General features: G+C 45.3%; 1 protein-coding gene and 1 non-coding gene across 2 annotated transcripts in view; both read right to left on the bottom strand.

Annotated features, from left to right (window-relative positions):
* Positions 1-1,143: 1,143 nt before the first annotated feature.
* On the bottom strand, positions 1,144-1,240 carry trnai-uau (transfer RNA isoleucine (anticodon UAU)). Its single transcript has 2 exons — positions 1,205-1,240; positions 1,144-1,179 (listed from the first exon to the last, which is right to left on the bottom strand). It is a non-coding gene; the product is annotated as a tRNA-Ile (tRNA).
* A 2,583-nt stretch (positions 1,241-3,823) lies between these two features.
* The window catches only part of LOC147085838 (uncharacterized), a gene marked incomplete at its 5' end in the record, with an annotated part of 37,350 nt that continues 25,296 nt past the window's right edge, over positions 3,824-15,877 (bottom strand). The window contains one exon of the mRNA XM_085979160.1: positions 3,824-3,834. Coding sequence (XP_085835286.1) covers positions 3,824-3,834 — 11 coding nt within the window. The remainder of the gene's footprint in view (positions 3,835-15,877) is intronic.

Raw genomic sequence — 15,877 nt, 5'->3', positions numbered from 1 at the left:
ATGGTCACCTCCTGTTCCTGTGTAAAAGGCTCAAGGGGATGAATGTCCTCCTCCTCTTCCTGAATAACAGACTCGAAGAACTGAATAGCCCCCTCCAGTTCCATTGTAACAGGCTTGAGGGGTTGAATGGCCTCCTCCTGTTCTTATGTAACTGGCTCGAGTGGCTGTATGGCCTCCTCTTGTGCATGCATAACAGGATCGAGGGGCTGAATGGCCTCCTCCTATTCATGTAAAACAGGATTGAGGGGCTGAATGGCCTCCTCCTGTTCATGTGAAACAGGCTCGTGGGTCTGAATTGTCTCCTCCTGTTCCTGTATAACAGACTTGTTGGAATGAATTGCCTTCTCCTGTTCCTGTATAACTGGATCGTGGCTCTGAATTATCTCCTTGTCATCCTCTGTAACAGGTTCAAGGGGCTGAATGGATTGCTACTGTTCTTATACAGATCTTGTATCACTGAATGGCTTACTCGAGTCCAATGCAACAGGCTCGAGGCGTTAAAGGCCTCCTCTTGTCCCTGTGTAACATGCTCGAGGGGCTGAATGGCCTCCTCCTGTTCCTGTATAACAGGCTACAGGGGCTGAATGGCCTCCTCCTGTTCCTGTGCGAAAGGCTCATGGGACAGAATGGCATTCTGTTCCTATGTAAAAGAGTCATGGGATTAAATGGCCTCCGCCTGTTCCTGTGTAAAAGGGCCTTGGGACTGAATGGCATGCCTCTGCTCCTTTATTAATGTGTCATGGGCCTGAATGGCCTCATCCTGATCCTATGTCAAAGGATTATGCGAAAGAATGGCCTCCTCCTGTTCCTATGTAAGAGGGCCATGGGGCTGAAAGGCCTCCTCCTTTTCCTATGTTAAAGGGCCATAGGACTGAATGGCCTTCTCCTCTTTCTATGTAAAAGAGCCATTGGACTGAATGGCCTCCTCCTGCTGCTGTGTAACAGACTCGAGGGGTTCAATTGAATCCTCCTGTTCCTGTGTAACAGATTCAGGGGTTGAGAGGACTCAGAGGGAAAGTGGGGTGGAACTGGAGCCACTTGTCTAAAGGAAGTGTTGGGGGGGGGAGTTTCCCTTCACTGAATTACTGATTTACTGCCAAATGCACCGTCAGTGGAGGAAACACAGAACCCTGACCCAAAATTCAACTCTGGTGGGATTCGAACCCACAGCCTTTGAATGACTTCATCTAGTCACATGCAGAATTATAAGTTCAATGCACTGCCATTGTGCCACAGAGCCAACTAAAGGCGCTTGTACTACAAAAGCAAAATATTGTTGATGTTGGAAATCTGAAATATAAACAGATAAAATGCTGGAAGCACTCTGCAAGTCAGGCAGCTTTAGATGCCTGTGTAAAATGGTTCTGTTTTCAGTCCCGGATCATTCTGTGTCTATTTAAAAGGGATGTGCTGTCAGTCCCGGATCATTCTTTGACTTTTTAAAAGGGTGTGTTGGCAGTCCCTGATCATTCTGTGTCTGTTTAAAGGGGATCTTCTGTCAGACTCAGATCATTCTATGTCTGTTTAAAACGGGTGTTACATATTATTATAGAGTCTGCACCACAGAAACAGTCCATTTGCACGAACTGGTCTCCACACGAGGCTCCTCCTTCTGTATTGCAACTCACCAAAAAAAATGCCAGGATCAGTAATGGTAACCATGAAACTATCGGATTGTCGTAAAAACCCATCAGGTTCACTAATGTCTTTCAGGGAAAGAAATCTGCCGTCCTTACCTGGTCTGGCCGATGAGTGACTCCAGACCCACAGCAATGTGGTTGACTCTGAACTGCCCTCTGAACTGGCCTAGCATGCCACTCAGTTGTAACAAACCGCTATAAAACAAAATAATAAAAATGAATCTGGGAGGATCACCTGTCCTGATCCATATCAGCCTCCTTCTAAGGTCCCCAACACCACAGAAGCCAGACTTCAGCCAATTCGATTCACGCCACGTGATATCAAAAACGGCTGAGCACACTGTCGACAGCAAAGGCTATGGGCCCTGACAACATCCCGGCTATCATGCTGGAGACTTGTGATCCAGAACTTGTTGCGCATCTAGCCAAGCGGTTCTAGTGAGGCTACAACACTGGCATCGAACCAACAATGTGGAAGAGTGCCCAGGTATTTCCTGTCCACAAGAAGCAGGACAAATCCAATCCAGCCAAATACCGCCCCATCAATCTACGCTCAATCATCAGCAAAGTGATGGAAGTTGTCATCGATAGTGCTATCAAGTGGCACTTACTCACCAATAACCTGCTAATGGATGCCCAGCTTGGGTTCTGCCAAAACCTCTCAGCTCCCGACTTCATTACAGCCTTGGTCCAAACATGAAATAAGGAGCTGAATTCCAGAGGAGAAGTGCGAGTGACTGCCCTTGGCATCAAGGCAGCATTTGACTGAGTGTGGTATCAAGGAGCCCTAGTAAATCTGAAGTCAATGGGAATCGGGGGGTGGGGTGGAAACTCTCCATTGGTTGGAGTCTTACCTAGCACAAAGGAAGATGGTTGTGGTGACTGAAGGTCAGTCATCACAGCCCCAGGACATCGCTGCAGGATTTACTCAGGGCAGTGTCCTAGGTCGAACCATCTTCAGCTGCTTCATCAATGACCTTCCCTCCAGCATAAGGTCAAACGTGGGGATATTCGCTGATGATTGCAGTGTTCAGTGCCATTAAGAACTCCTCAGATAATGAAGCAATCCATGCCCGTATACAAAAAACCTGGACATCATTCAGGCTTGTGCTGATAAGTGGCAGGTAACATTCGTTCCACAGAAGTGCCCGGCAATGACTATTTCGAACAAACGAGAGTCTAACCACCTCCCCTTAACATTCAACAACATTACCATCGCCGAATCCCCGACCATCAACATCCTGGGGGGTTACCAGTGACCAGAAACATAACGGGACCAACCCCATAAATACTGTGACAACAAGAGAAGGTGAGAGGCTAGATATTCTGCGGCGGGTGTCTGATCTCCTGATTCTCCAAAGACTTTCTGCCATCTACAAGGCACAAATAAGGAGTGTGATGGAATACTCTCCACTTGCCTGGATGAGCGTTGCACCAACAATACGCAAGAAGCTAGTCACCATCCAGCACAAAGCAGCCCGCTTGATTGGTACCCCATCAACCACCTTAAACAATCACTCCCTCCACCAGCGGTGTACCTTGGCTGCAGTACGTACCATCGACAAGATTCACTGCAGCAACTCACCAATGCATCTTCGGCAGCACCTGCCAAATACGCAAACTTTTTCTCTAGAAGGAGAAGGGCAGCAGGCGCATGGGAGCGCCCCCACCTCCAAGTTCCCCTGCAAGTCGCAGACCATCCTGCCTTAGAAGTATATTGCTGATCCTTCATTTTCACTGGCTCAAAATCTTGGTTCGAAACCTGCTTGCAGCAACTTTGCCACAAATTCTTTATTTTATTTAATCGGCTCCCTGTGGAGAACACTGGCCCCGAAACTGATCAGAATTCCCTCCTCTGCAATTTATTACACTGATTAGCGCAAAGCTGTTGTTCTAATTGAAACACTAATAATTTATCGGCATGAATTAGATATTGTGGATTTGTTGGGAACTAGTGAGCAATACACACACAGAACAGCGTCAAAATACTAATTAATAAAGAGCCCTGCAGTGTTTGGAAGGAAATTACCTTCAGCTAATGAGTGGAAACGCAATTTGGTTTTCTAGAGTTGAACATGAATTAAAAAGTTTGTAAAACGACCGCAGCAGGAGTCGACCCTACAATCTTCTGATAACATCAGGAGCAGCTTCGGATCCACGCGCCACTAGAAGTAGTGTGCAGGTCAGGTGATATCTGTAGACAGAGAAACACAGGTTCAACCTTGCAGGTCCTTGAGCTCTCGGCAGAACTAAGGTTTTGCAGCTTTGCTTCAAAGTATTGCAGTTCTAAACTTTTCTGCAAATAACAACATTAAAAAACTACCCAGGCCAGCAAAAAATAAATGTCCGGTACAGGCATCGATTCCACAACCTTGGCGGTATTAGCACCACGCTCTAACCAACTGCGGTAACTGGCTTTGTTCCACTTCTTTTGTTGTTACATTCAATTTATGTTGACTTCTGGTCTTTGTCAGTTGACTTCGAAGGCTGTAAAAGAAAGACTCGGATTTCGACAGAGCTTTTCAGCAGGACGTCTCAAAACGCTTTACAACCAGTGAAGTTGTAGTCACTGTTGTAATATAGGAAAAACAGCAGCAGCCAATTTGTGCACATCAAGCTCCCACAACTAGCAATGATATAATCGAGAATAATCTGCTTTAGTGATGTTGATTTACGGATAAACATTTGCTGCAGGACACCGGGGTGAACCTCACCACCCTGCTGTACTTCCAATAGTGCCATGGGATCATTTATGTCCACCACAGCCGGCACAGCGGGCCTCAGTTTTGGAATTTTGTTCCACCACAATCTATAACCTTATGGACCAGCATATCCCTCCCTTTACTATTAGCATCAAGACACAGGACCAACCCTGGTTCAATGAGGTGTGTAGAAGTGCATGTCATGAGCAGCACCAGGCATACCCAAAAATGAGGTGCCAACCTCATGAAGCTACAACACAGGACTAAACACATGCTAAACTATGGAAACAGCATGTGTATACAGAGCTAATCTCTGAAATCCTGCCACATCCAGTCGTGACTATTTTAATTTAATTTAATTCGTTCCTAGGATTTGTGCATCGCTGGCAAGGCCAGCATTAATTGCCCATCCCTGATTCCCTTTGAGAAGCTGTTAGTGAGAAGCCCTCTTGGCCTGCTGCAGTCAATGTGGTGAAGGTACTCCAATAGTACTGTTAGGGAGGGATTTCCATGATTTTGACCTAGCGATGATGAAGTTATGGTGATATATTTTCGCGTCGGGATTGTGTGTAACTTGAAGGGCAATTTGGAGGTGATGGTGTTCCCAAGCACCGGCTGCCCTTATAAAAACATAACTACATATGAAATAGGAGCAGGAGCTGTCGATTCATCCCCTCAAGCCTGCACCGCCATTCAGTAGGATCATGGCTGATCTGATCAGGCCTCAACTCGAATTTTCTGCCTGTTGCCCCATATCCTTGACTCTCCTGTAGTTCAACAATCTGTCTATCTCAGCCTTTAATATAATCAATGATTCAGGCTGCACAGCTCTCTGGGTTAGATAATGCCAAAGATTCTCGATCCTCTGAGAGAAGAAATTCCTCCTCATCTCTGTCTTAAATGGACAAACCCTTGTTCTAAAACTATGCCACCTGATTCTAGATACACCCATGAGGGAAAACACCCTCTCAGCATCTACCCTGTCAAGCCCCCTCAGAATCCTATATGTTTCCATATGATCACCTTTCATTCTTCAAACCTCCAATAAGTATAGGCCCAACCTGCTCAACCTTTCCTCATAAGACAATCCCTTCATCCCAAGAATCAACCTAGAGAACCTTCTTTGAACTGTCTCCAATGCAAGTATATCCCTCCTTAAATAAGGAGAACAAAAATGTATGCAATACTCTAGGTGTGTTCGCAACTGTACATTTGGAGCAAGACTTCCCGACTTTTATACTCCATGCCTTTGCAATAAAAGCCAACATTCCATTTGCCTTCTAAATTACTGCATGCTAACTTATTGTGTTTCATGTACGAGGACACTCAGATCCCTCTTAACCGAAGCATTCTGTAGTCTCCCTCCATTTTAATAATATTTTGCTTTGCTGTTCTTTCTACCAAAGTGGATAACATCACATTTTCCCACATTATACTCCATCTGCAAATTTATACCCACTCACTTAATCTATCTATATCCCTTTGAAGACTTTTTGTGCCCTCCTCACAACTTGCTTTCCCACCTATCTTTGTATCATCAGCAGATAAGGCTGTGGTAGAGGTCGCGGGTTTGGGAGGTGCTGTTGAAGGAGCCTTGGTGAGTTGCTGCAATGCATCTTGTAGAAGGTACAGACTCCAGACACGGTGTGTTGGTGGTGGAGTGAGTGAATGTTTATGACGGTGGATGGGGTGCCAATCAAGCGGGCTGCTTTGTCCTGGATGGTGTCGAGCTTGTTGAGTGTTGTTGGAGCTGCACGCTTCCAGGCAAGTGGAGATTATTCCACCACACTCCTATCTTGTCCCTTGTAGAAGGTGGAAATGATTTGGGGAGTCAGAAGATGAGAAACTCGGCACAGTATACCCAGCCTGTGACCTGCTCTTGTAACCACACTCTTCATCTGACTGGTTACCCCCAGGATGTTGATGTTTTCGATTGTATTCCGCCATTGTTTTCAGACCCCTCCACAAACTGCATTACGTAGCCACTAACCACATCCATCTCACGATCATTTGTCTGAGGCTGAACCATACTGTTCACAACCTTGATGTCATATTTCACCCTGAAATGAGCTTTCCATCATATATCCACAGCATTACAAAGACCACCTACTTCCATCTATGTAACATCACCCGTCTCCGCCCTTGCCTCAGCTCATCTGCTGCTGAAAGCCTCATCCATGCCTTTGTTACTTCTAGACTTGACTATTCCAACGCACTCCCGGCTGGCCTCCGACATTCCACCCTACATAAACTTGAGGTGATCCAAAACTCTGCTCTCCCTTTCCCTAACTCGCACCAAGTACCGTTCACACATCACACCTGTGCTCCCTGACCTACATTGACTCCCGGTTAAGCAGTGTCTCGATTTCAAAATTCTCATGCTTATTTTCATATCACTCCATGTCCTCGCCCCTCCCTATCTTTGTAATCTCGTTCAGCCCCAAAACCGCCTGAGATATCTGCGCTCCTCTAATTCTGCCCTCTTGAGCATCCCTGATTATAATCGCTCACCCTTTGGTGGCCGTGCCTTCTGTTGCCCTAAGCTTTGGAATTCCCTGCCGAAACCTGTCTGCCTCTCTTTCCTCCTTTAAGACACTTCTAAAAACCTATCTCTCTGACCAAGCTTTTGGTCACCTTCCCTAATTTCTCCTTATGTGGATTGGTGTCAATTTTTTTCCCGAAAATACTCCTGTGCAGAGCCTTGGGACGTTTTACTACATAAAAGGCGCTATATAAATGCAAGTTGTTATTGTTGATGATGGTGGTTGGGGATTCGGTGATGGTCATGCTGTTGAATGTCAAGGGGTGGTGCATAGACTTTCGCTTGTTGGAGCTGATTTACTGGCACTTGTGTTGGCTGTGTTCATGTGTGGCACAAAGTGCCATATCTACTGCATTTACCGATCGGATAGTGTATGATCGACAACTGCAGGTTGTATGCAGAAAGATTAATGCAGAAAAATGCCAGAGAGTGTTTCTCGAAAATAAAATCTTAGGACACATAAGCCAAACCTGATGGCCGGTTAGCTCAGTTGTTTGAGCGTGAAGGTCACAATTCGATCCCCGTACGGGCCATTGACCTTTTTGTTTTGAGTTATTTTCTTCTTGTTCTTTTTGAGCAGCTTAAAAAGTTTGGAAGTAAACGCACACGGGACCTGCAATATTTTGACGCAAAGCTACCGACTTAGTTCTGCCCAGAGCTCATGGACCTGAAAGATTAACCCTGTGTTTCTCTGTCCACAGATGTTTCCAGCATTTAATAAACAATTCCAGATCCAGCATCTGCTGCAATTGGCTTTTCATTTTACTGCAGCATCCTCGCTTCTATTAAGAAATACAAATGTTGTGGTTAGTATCTGGAGTGCACTGCCTGAAAGGGTGGTGAAGGCAGATTCAAGAGTGGCTTTCAACAGGGAAAACATTGGAGGGCTGCAGGGAAAGGGTGGGGGAGTGGGACAAGCAGAAGTTATCTTGTAGAGACATGGCACGGGCTCGTCGGGCCGTATGGCCTCCTTCTGTGCGGTAACCATTCTATGATTCTATGAAAGATTCTATAAGTGCAAGTCTTTCTTTTAGAGCCTGCTGAGAAAAAAGTGAATGAGCCGACAAAGAGGAAAATCAACCATAAATGAACTGATAACCAAACGATTGAAGGCTGGTTAGCTCAGTTGGTTAGAGTGTAGTGCCAATGCCGCCATACTCGCTGCTTCAATCCCCATGCGAGCTGTTTGATTCTTGGTCGACAGGGGTTTTTCTTGATTTTGTTATTTGTTGAAAAGTTTGGTTGGACCTGCAATAATTTGAAGCAAAGCCGGAAATCCTGAGTTATGACCTGCGGAGCATTTCCAACATTAAATGAACAATTCCAGACCCATCGGGACTTCTCGTATTTCAATCAGTCAACGGTTCACAGCCGCTGATAAGTTTGGAGTGCAAAGAATAGAACTGAAATAAATACAATCCCCGGGATTTAATCACTCATTATTAACATACCGCCAGAAACAGAACGTTCAGTCCAACCAGTCCATGCCGACGTTTATGCTTCACCCGAGCCTCCTCCCGTCTTTCCTCATCTGAATCTATCAGCATAACCTTCTATTCTCTTCTCCCTCATGTGCTTATCTAGCCTCCCGTTAAATGCATCTATACTATTCAACCCCTCCCTGTGGTAGCGCGGTCCACATGCTCAGCACCCTTTGGGTAAAGATGTTTCTGCTGAATTCCCAATTGAATTTGTTGCTGACTATCTTATATTGATGGCCTCTAGTTCTGCTCTTCCATACAAGTGGAAACATTCTCTCTGTATTCACCCTGTGAAAACGTTTCATATTTTTAAATATCTCTATTAGGTCACTTCTCAGCCTTCTTTTTTCAAGAGAAAAGAGACCCAGCCTGTTAATCGTTTCCTGATATGTATACCTTCGCATTTCTGGTACCATCCTTGTAAATCTTCTCTGTACCCTTGGTCTAACCAAGGTTTGTTACTGGGTTAGCATAATTTCCCTACTTTTCAATTCTATCACTCTAGAAATAAACCCTAGTGCTTGGTTTACTTTAACCAAGGTTTGTTACTGGTTTAGCATAATTTCCATACTTTTCAATTCTATGCCTCTAGAAATAAACCCGAGTGCTTGGTTTGCTTTTTTTATGGCCTTTTTATTCTGTGTAACAACTTTCAGTTATTGTGTATTTGTACTTCGAGACCCCTTTGTTCGTCTACCCCACCTGGACTCGTGCCCTCCAAGTGATAAGTGACCTTCCTATTCTTCCTACCATAATGAAATACGTCACATTTATCTGTGTTGAACTTCATTTACCAATTCTATGCCAATTCTGCAAGTTTATTAATGTCCTCCTGTAACTTGTTGCAGTCCTCCTCAGCATTGACTAGCCCCCCAACTTGGTGTCATCCGCAAATTTATAAATTGTGTTTCAGATTACTAATCTAAATCGTTAATATAAATTGCGAACAGCAGTGGCTCCAGCTCTGATACTTGTGGAACATCACCGCCAAGCTTCTGCCACTGTGAATAAGCTACCCTTTACTCCAACTCTCTGCCTTCTGTCCTGAAGCCAGCTAGCAATCCATTCAACTACTTGTCCCCTGACTCAGCATTCTCTGACCTTGTTCATAAGTCTAGTATCGGGTACATTAACGAAGGCCTTATGAAAATCAAGAAACATTACATCTGCTGCATTACCATTGTCTACTCTCTCTGTTGGTTTGGAGAATGGGACTGAAATGACATCGGCCATCTCCAGTTCCCTGCTCCCCTCACCCACTCCAACCTACCTCCCTCTGAACGTGCCGCAGTCCGTTCTCTCCGATGCAACCCTAACATTTTCATTAAACCTACTGACAAAGGTGGTGCTGTTGTTGTTTGGTGAACCGTTCTCTACCATGTGGATGCTGAACAGCAACTCACTGACACCTCCTCCTACCTTAAGCCTGGACCATGTCCCCACTACTGAACATCAAGCAATCGTTTCCAAGACTGTCACTGACCTCACCTCCTCCGGAGATCTTGCCCCATGGCCGCCAACCTCTCACTTCCTCAACACCGCACTGCCCACTTCTACCTCCTTCCCAAGATCCACAAACAGGACTGCCCTAGCCGACCAATTGTTGGGGCCTCTTCTTTCCCCACAGAACTGATTTCCTCATAGCTAGACTATTTTTTCTCGACTGGTCACTTTAACAGTTTCCGGTTCCCAAACGTCTCCTTTCCACTATGGACGTCCAATCCCTCCACGCCTCCATCCACCACCAGGACGGCCTTAAGCCGCTCCACTTCTTCCTTGAACAGAGGCCTCACCAGTCCTCATCCACCACCGCCCTCGACCGCCTGGCTGAACTTGCCCTCACATTGTACAACTTCTTCTTTGATTCCACTCACTTCCTCCAAATTAAAGGTGTTGCATGGGCCGTAGCTATGCCTGCCTTTTCGTGGGATATGTGGAACATTCTTTGTTCCAGTCCTACTCAGATCACCTTCCTCACCTCTTTTCCGGTACATCGATGACTGTATTGGTGCCGTTTCCTGCTCTCACCCTAAACTAGATATTTTCCTTCACTTTGTCTCCAATCTCCACCCTTCCCTCACCTTCACATGGTCCATCTCCAACTCTTCCCTTCCCTTCCTCGACTTCTCTGCCCCCATTTCTGGGGCTAGGCTTTCTACCAACATCCACTATAAGCCCACTGACTCCCACAGCTACCTGGACTACACTTCCTCCCACCCCGCTTGCTGCAAGGATTATATTCCATTCTCCCAGTTTAACAAATCTCCATTGCACCTGTTCTGACGATGCCACCTTCCATATCAGTGCTTCCGGCAAGCCTTCCATTTTTCTCAACTGAGGATCCCCCTCTACCGTGGTTGACATGACCCTCGTCTGTGTCCGTTCCATTTCCCGCACTGCTGCTCTCACCCCTTCCCCTCACTCGCAGGAACATGATAGGGTGCCACACTTGTCCTCACCTTTCACCCCACCCGTCTCCACATTCAACGGATCAGCCTGCACCAATCCAGCCACCTACAACATGATCCCACCACCAAACACATCTGCCCTCCCCACTTTCAGTATTTTGAAGGGACGGCTCTCTCCACGACACCCTGGTCCACTCCTCTATCACCCCAACACCCCTTCCCCACTCGCCTGACATCTTCCCGTGCAAGTGCTGGCGATGCATCACCTGCCCTTTCACCTCCTTCCTTCCCATCACCCAGGGACCCTTCCAGGTGAATCAGCGATTTACTTGTACTTCTTACAATTTAGTAAACTGTATTCGCTGCTTTTACATTGTGAGACTAAACGCAGATTGGGTGATTGCTTTGCGGAACATCTCCATTCATTCCACAAGTGTGACCCCGAGCTTCTGGGCACCTGTCGCTATAATTCTCCACTCCACTCCTTCTCTGATCTCTCCTTGCTTGGCCAGTTACATTGTTACAATGAAGCTCTACGTAAGCTCGAGGAACAGCACCTCATCTTTCTATGAGGCATTATACAGCCTTCTGGACTTAACACCGAGTTCAACAATTTTAGACTATTAATTGGCCCCTCTATTTCTTTTTTTTTTTATTTGTTCTCACATTTCCTCACATGGCAGTTGTTAATGTTTCTGCCATCATCATTCACACCTCATCTTGAGCCACCTTTCGTTCGTTAACTTGTCCCATTACCTCTCGTTTTGCCTTGCACCATCATCCGTTTTGCCTGTCAATCTCTCCTGCCTTCCATTCTGTCACAGGCTTTCCCTTTGTTCTTACCTCGCCTCCTCCCACCCCTGATTAGAAACATCCCTCCTCTAATCTTTTCCTGTTCTGAGGAAGGCTTCGATCTGAAACGTTAACTTTGTGTCTCTCTCACTCGATGCTGCCTGACCTACTAAATGCTTCCAGCATTCTCTGTTGTTATTATTGAAATGAACACAGTGACGGAGTTAAATCACCCTTTATTACGATTAGTTTACAAAGCATTTTCGTGGCCGTGTGGTCTAATGGATAAGGTATCTGCCTTTGGTGTAAGTTTTGCGTGCCATCAGAAGATTGCAGGTTCGAGCCCTATGGTGCTCATTTTACACACTTTCTAATTTGTGTTCAACTTTAGAAAACCAAACCGCGTTTCCACTCTTTTCCTTCCAAACATTGCAGGGCTCTTCATTAAATGGAATTTTTACGTGTTGTCTTATGCGTAAATTTCTCACTGATCTTTGCAAATAGTTTCAAAAATATCCACAATATCTAATTGATGCCGCTAAATTATTAGTGTTTCCAATTGGACAGCAGCTTTGGATTACTCAGTATAATAAAGTGCAGTGGAGGGAATTCGGGCTAGTTTCGCGGCCAGTGATCTCCACAGGGAGCCGAAGAAATACAATTAAAATTTTGCGACAGATTCACAGTGAGCAGAGCTCGAGCCTGCACGGAGAAATCACATTAAACTTCAAGTTGAAAGCCTTAACCACTCGGCCATCGCAGCTGGGCATGCACAATGTTTTAAAACTGGAATGACCGGTGCAAACTATTAGACAATTGCCCTGCACAAATGGAAGGAAGTTTTGTGACAGCTGTACAGAGGCCTGGTTAGGCCACTGTGTACAGTTCTGCGCACTGCACCTTAGAAAGCTTATATTAACCTTGGAGGGAGTGCGGTGCAGATTCACGAGTGTGATGCCAGGGCTCCAAGGTTTAGGCTATGAGCAGAAATTACATAAACTAGGCTTGTATTTCCTGGAATATTGAAGATTAAGGGGTGAGATCATAGAAATACAGAAATTTACGCCAGAGAAGGAGGCCATTCGACCCATCGTGTCTTTGCTGGACGAAAAAGTGCTATTTTGTCTAATCCCACTTTCCAGCTCTGGGCCCGTAGCCCTGTAGTGTACAGCACTTCAAGTACATATCCATAGTGCTTTCTATTAATGTGTTGGGTAATGACATCCAGATCCCCTCCACTCTCTGTGTAAATGGTTCTTGTCAACTCCTCTTTAATCATTTTACCATTTACTTTATATCTACGCCCCCTGATCATTGACATCTCTGCTAAGGGAAATAGGTCCTTCCTATCCACTGTATCTAGGCCCCTCATAATTTTGTATGCCTCAATTATGTATCCACTCAGCCTCCTCTGCTCCAAAGAAAACAACCCCACCCTATCCAATGATTACTTATAGCTAAAATTTTCCAGTCCTGGCAACATCCTAGTAAATCTCCTCTGTACACTCTCTAGTGCAATCACATCTTTCCTGTAGGGTGGTGACCAAAGCTGTCTGCAATACTCTAGCTGTGGCCTAACTAGTGTTTTATACTGTTCAAGCATAACAGCCCTGTTCTTGAATTCTATGCCTTGGTAATAGAAACATAGAAACATGGAAGATAGGAGCAGGAGTAGGCCATTCGGGCCCTCGAGCCTCCTCCACCATTCAATGCGATCATGGCTGATCATCCAAATTCAGTACCCTGTCCCTGCTTTCTCCCCATACCCATTGATCCCTTTAGCCTTAAGAAATATATCCAAACCCTTCTTGAATATATTTAATGAATTGGCCTCTACTGCCTTCTGTGGTAGAGAATGCCACAGGTTCACCTCTCACTGGATGAAGAAATTCCTCCTCATCTCTGTCCTAAATGGCTTACCCCTTATCCTTTGACTGTGACCCATGGTTCTGGACTCCCCGACCATCTAGTCTGTCCAGTCATGTCAGAATGTTATAAGTTTCCAGGTATCTGCATGGTGAATCTTCGCTGAACTCCTTCCATGGCAAGAACATCCTTCTCCAGATAAGGCGACCAAAACTGCACACAATACTCAAGATGTGGTCTCACCAAGACCCTGTGCAACTGCAGCAACACATCCTTGTTCCTGTACTCAAACCCTCTTGCTATGAAGGCCAACACACCATTTGCCTTCTTAACCACCTGCCGCCTAATAAAGGAAAATATTCCCTCGGAGTTTTTAACCAAGAATAAAAACAGAAACTCCTGGAAATATTCAGCAGCTCATCTGAAATAAAAACTGAAAATGCTGGAAACATTCAGCAGGCAAACTGAAATAATGACCCGCTGAATATTGCCAGCACTTTTTGTTTTTATTTCAGATTACAGCATAAGAACATAAGAACAAAAGAAATAGGAGCAGGAGTAGGCCAATCGACCCCTCGAGCCCGCCCCGCCATGCAATAAGATCATGGCTGATCTGATCCTAACCGCCAATCCACTATCACAGAACCATCTCCTGAATCTAACAGAATTAGACACACGAAATAGGAGCAGGATCAGGCTACAAGGCCCCTGGGCCCGCTCCGCTACCCACAGGGCCATGACCGATCCGAACCTAGACTCATGTCCAAATTCCTGCCCGCTCCACGTAATCCTTAATTCCCTTTACTTCTAGGAAACTGTCGGTTTCTGTTTTAAATTTATGTAATGATGTAGCTTCTACAGCTTTTTGGGGCAGCATATTCCATGGACCTTCCACCCTCTGAGTGAAGTAGTTCCTCCTCATCTCAGTTTTGAAAGAGCTGCCCCTTATTCTAGACTATGCCCGCTAGTTCTAGTTTCACCCATCATCGGGAAAATCTTCCCCGCAACCACCCGATCCGACCCCTTCACAATCTTATATGTTTCAATAAGATCGCTTTTCATTCTTCTGAACACCAATGAGTAGAGTCCCAATCTACTCAACTTCTCCTCATATGTCCATCCCCTCATCCCCGGGATTAACCGAGTGAACCTTCTTTGTACTGAATCGAGAGCAAGTAGATCCTTTCTTAAGTATGGACACCAACACTGTACGCAGTATTCCAGGTGCGGCCTCACCAATACCATGTACAACTGAAGCAATACCTCCCTATTTTTATGTTCTATCCCCCTCGCAATGAAAGCCAACATTCCATTGGCCTTCTTAATCACTTGCTGCACCTGCATACTAACCTTTTGAGTTTCGTGCACCAGGACCCCCAGATCCCTATGTACTTCAGTACTTTCAAGTTTCTTGCCATTAAGATAATAACTTGCTCTATGATTTTTCCTGCCAAAGTGCATAACCTCACACTTTCCAGTATTGTATTCCATCTGCCAAATCTCTGCCCACTTACTTAGCCTGTCGATCTCCCCTTGCAGGTTTTTTATGTCCTACTCACTCACTACTTTCCCTCCCATCTTAGTATCATCTGCAAACTTTGATATGTTACACTCGGTCCCCTCCTCCAAATCGTTAATATAGATTGCAAAGATTTGGGGTCCCAGCACTGACCCCTGCGGAACACCACTAGTTACTGATTGCCAGTCTGAGATTGAACCATTTATCCCAACTCTCTGCCTTCTGTTAGATAGTCAATCCTCTATCCATGCCAGAATATTACCCCCAATCCCGTGATTTTTTATCTTAAGCAATAATCTTTCGTGTGGCACCTTGTCAAATGCCTTTTGGAAGTCTAAATACACTACGTCCACTGGTTCCCCTTTATCCACCCTATACGTTACTTCCTCAAAGAACTCCAGCAAATTTGTCAAACATGACTTCCCTTTCATAAAACCATGCTGACTTTGTCCTATTAAATTATGATTATCCAAATGTCCTGTTACTGTCTCGTTAATAATGGAATCCAAAATTTTACCTACCACAGATGTTAGGCTAACCGGTCTATAGTTTCCAGCCTTCTGTCTACTGCCCTTTTTAAATAAGGGTATTACATTAGCAGTTTTCCAGTCTGCCGGGACCTTTGCCGAGTCCAGGGAGTTTTGGAAAATTATTACCAATGCATCCACAATCCCTACCGTCACTTCCCTCAAGACACTAGGATGTAAGCCATTAGGTCCAGGTGATTTATCCGCCTTGAGTCCCATTATTTTGCTATTGCCTTTTAAACCACCTTACCCACCTGCACTGCTACCTTCACGGACCTGTGGACATGCACTCCAATGTCCCTCTGTTCTTTTACGCTTCTCAATATCCTACCATTTATTGTGTATTCCTTTGTCCTGTTAGCCCTCTCCTAATGCATTACCTCTCACTTCTACGAATTGA

Source organism: Somniosus microcephalus, unplaced genomic scaffold (assembly GCF_052327205.1).
Source record: "Somniosus microcephalus isolate GS21.2 unplaced genomic scaffold, FLI_Smic_1.0 unresolved_chr8, whole genome shotgun sequence".
Taxonomy (NCBI): Eukaryota; Metazoa; Chordata; class Chondrichthyes; order Squaliformes; family Somniosidae; genus Somniosus; species Somniosus microcephalus.
This window is presented reverse-complemented; position numbering and strand designations above follow the sequence as displayed.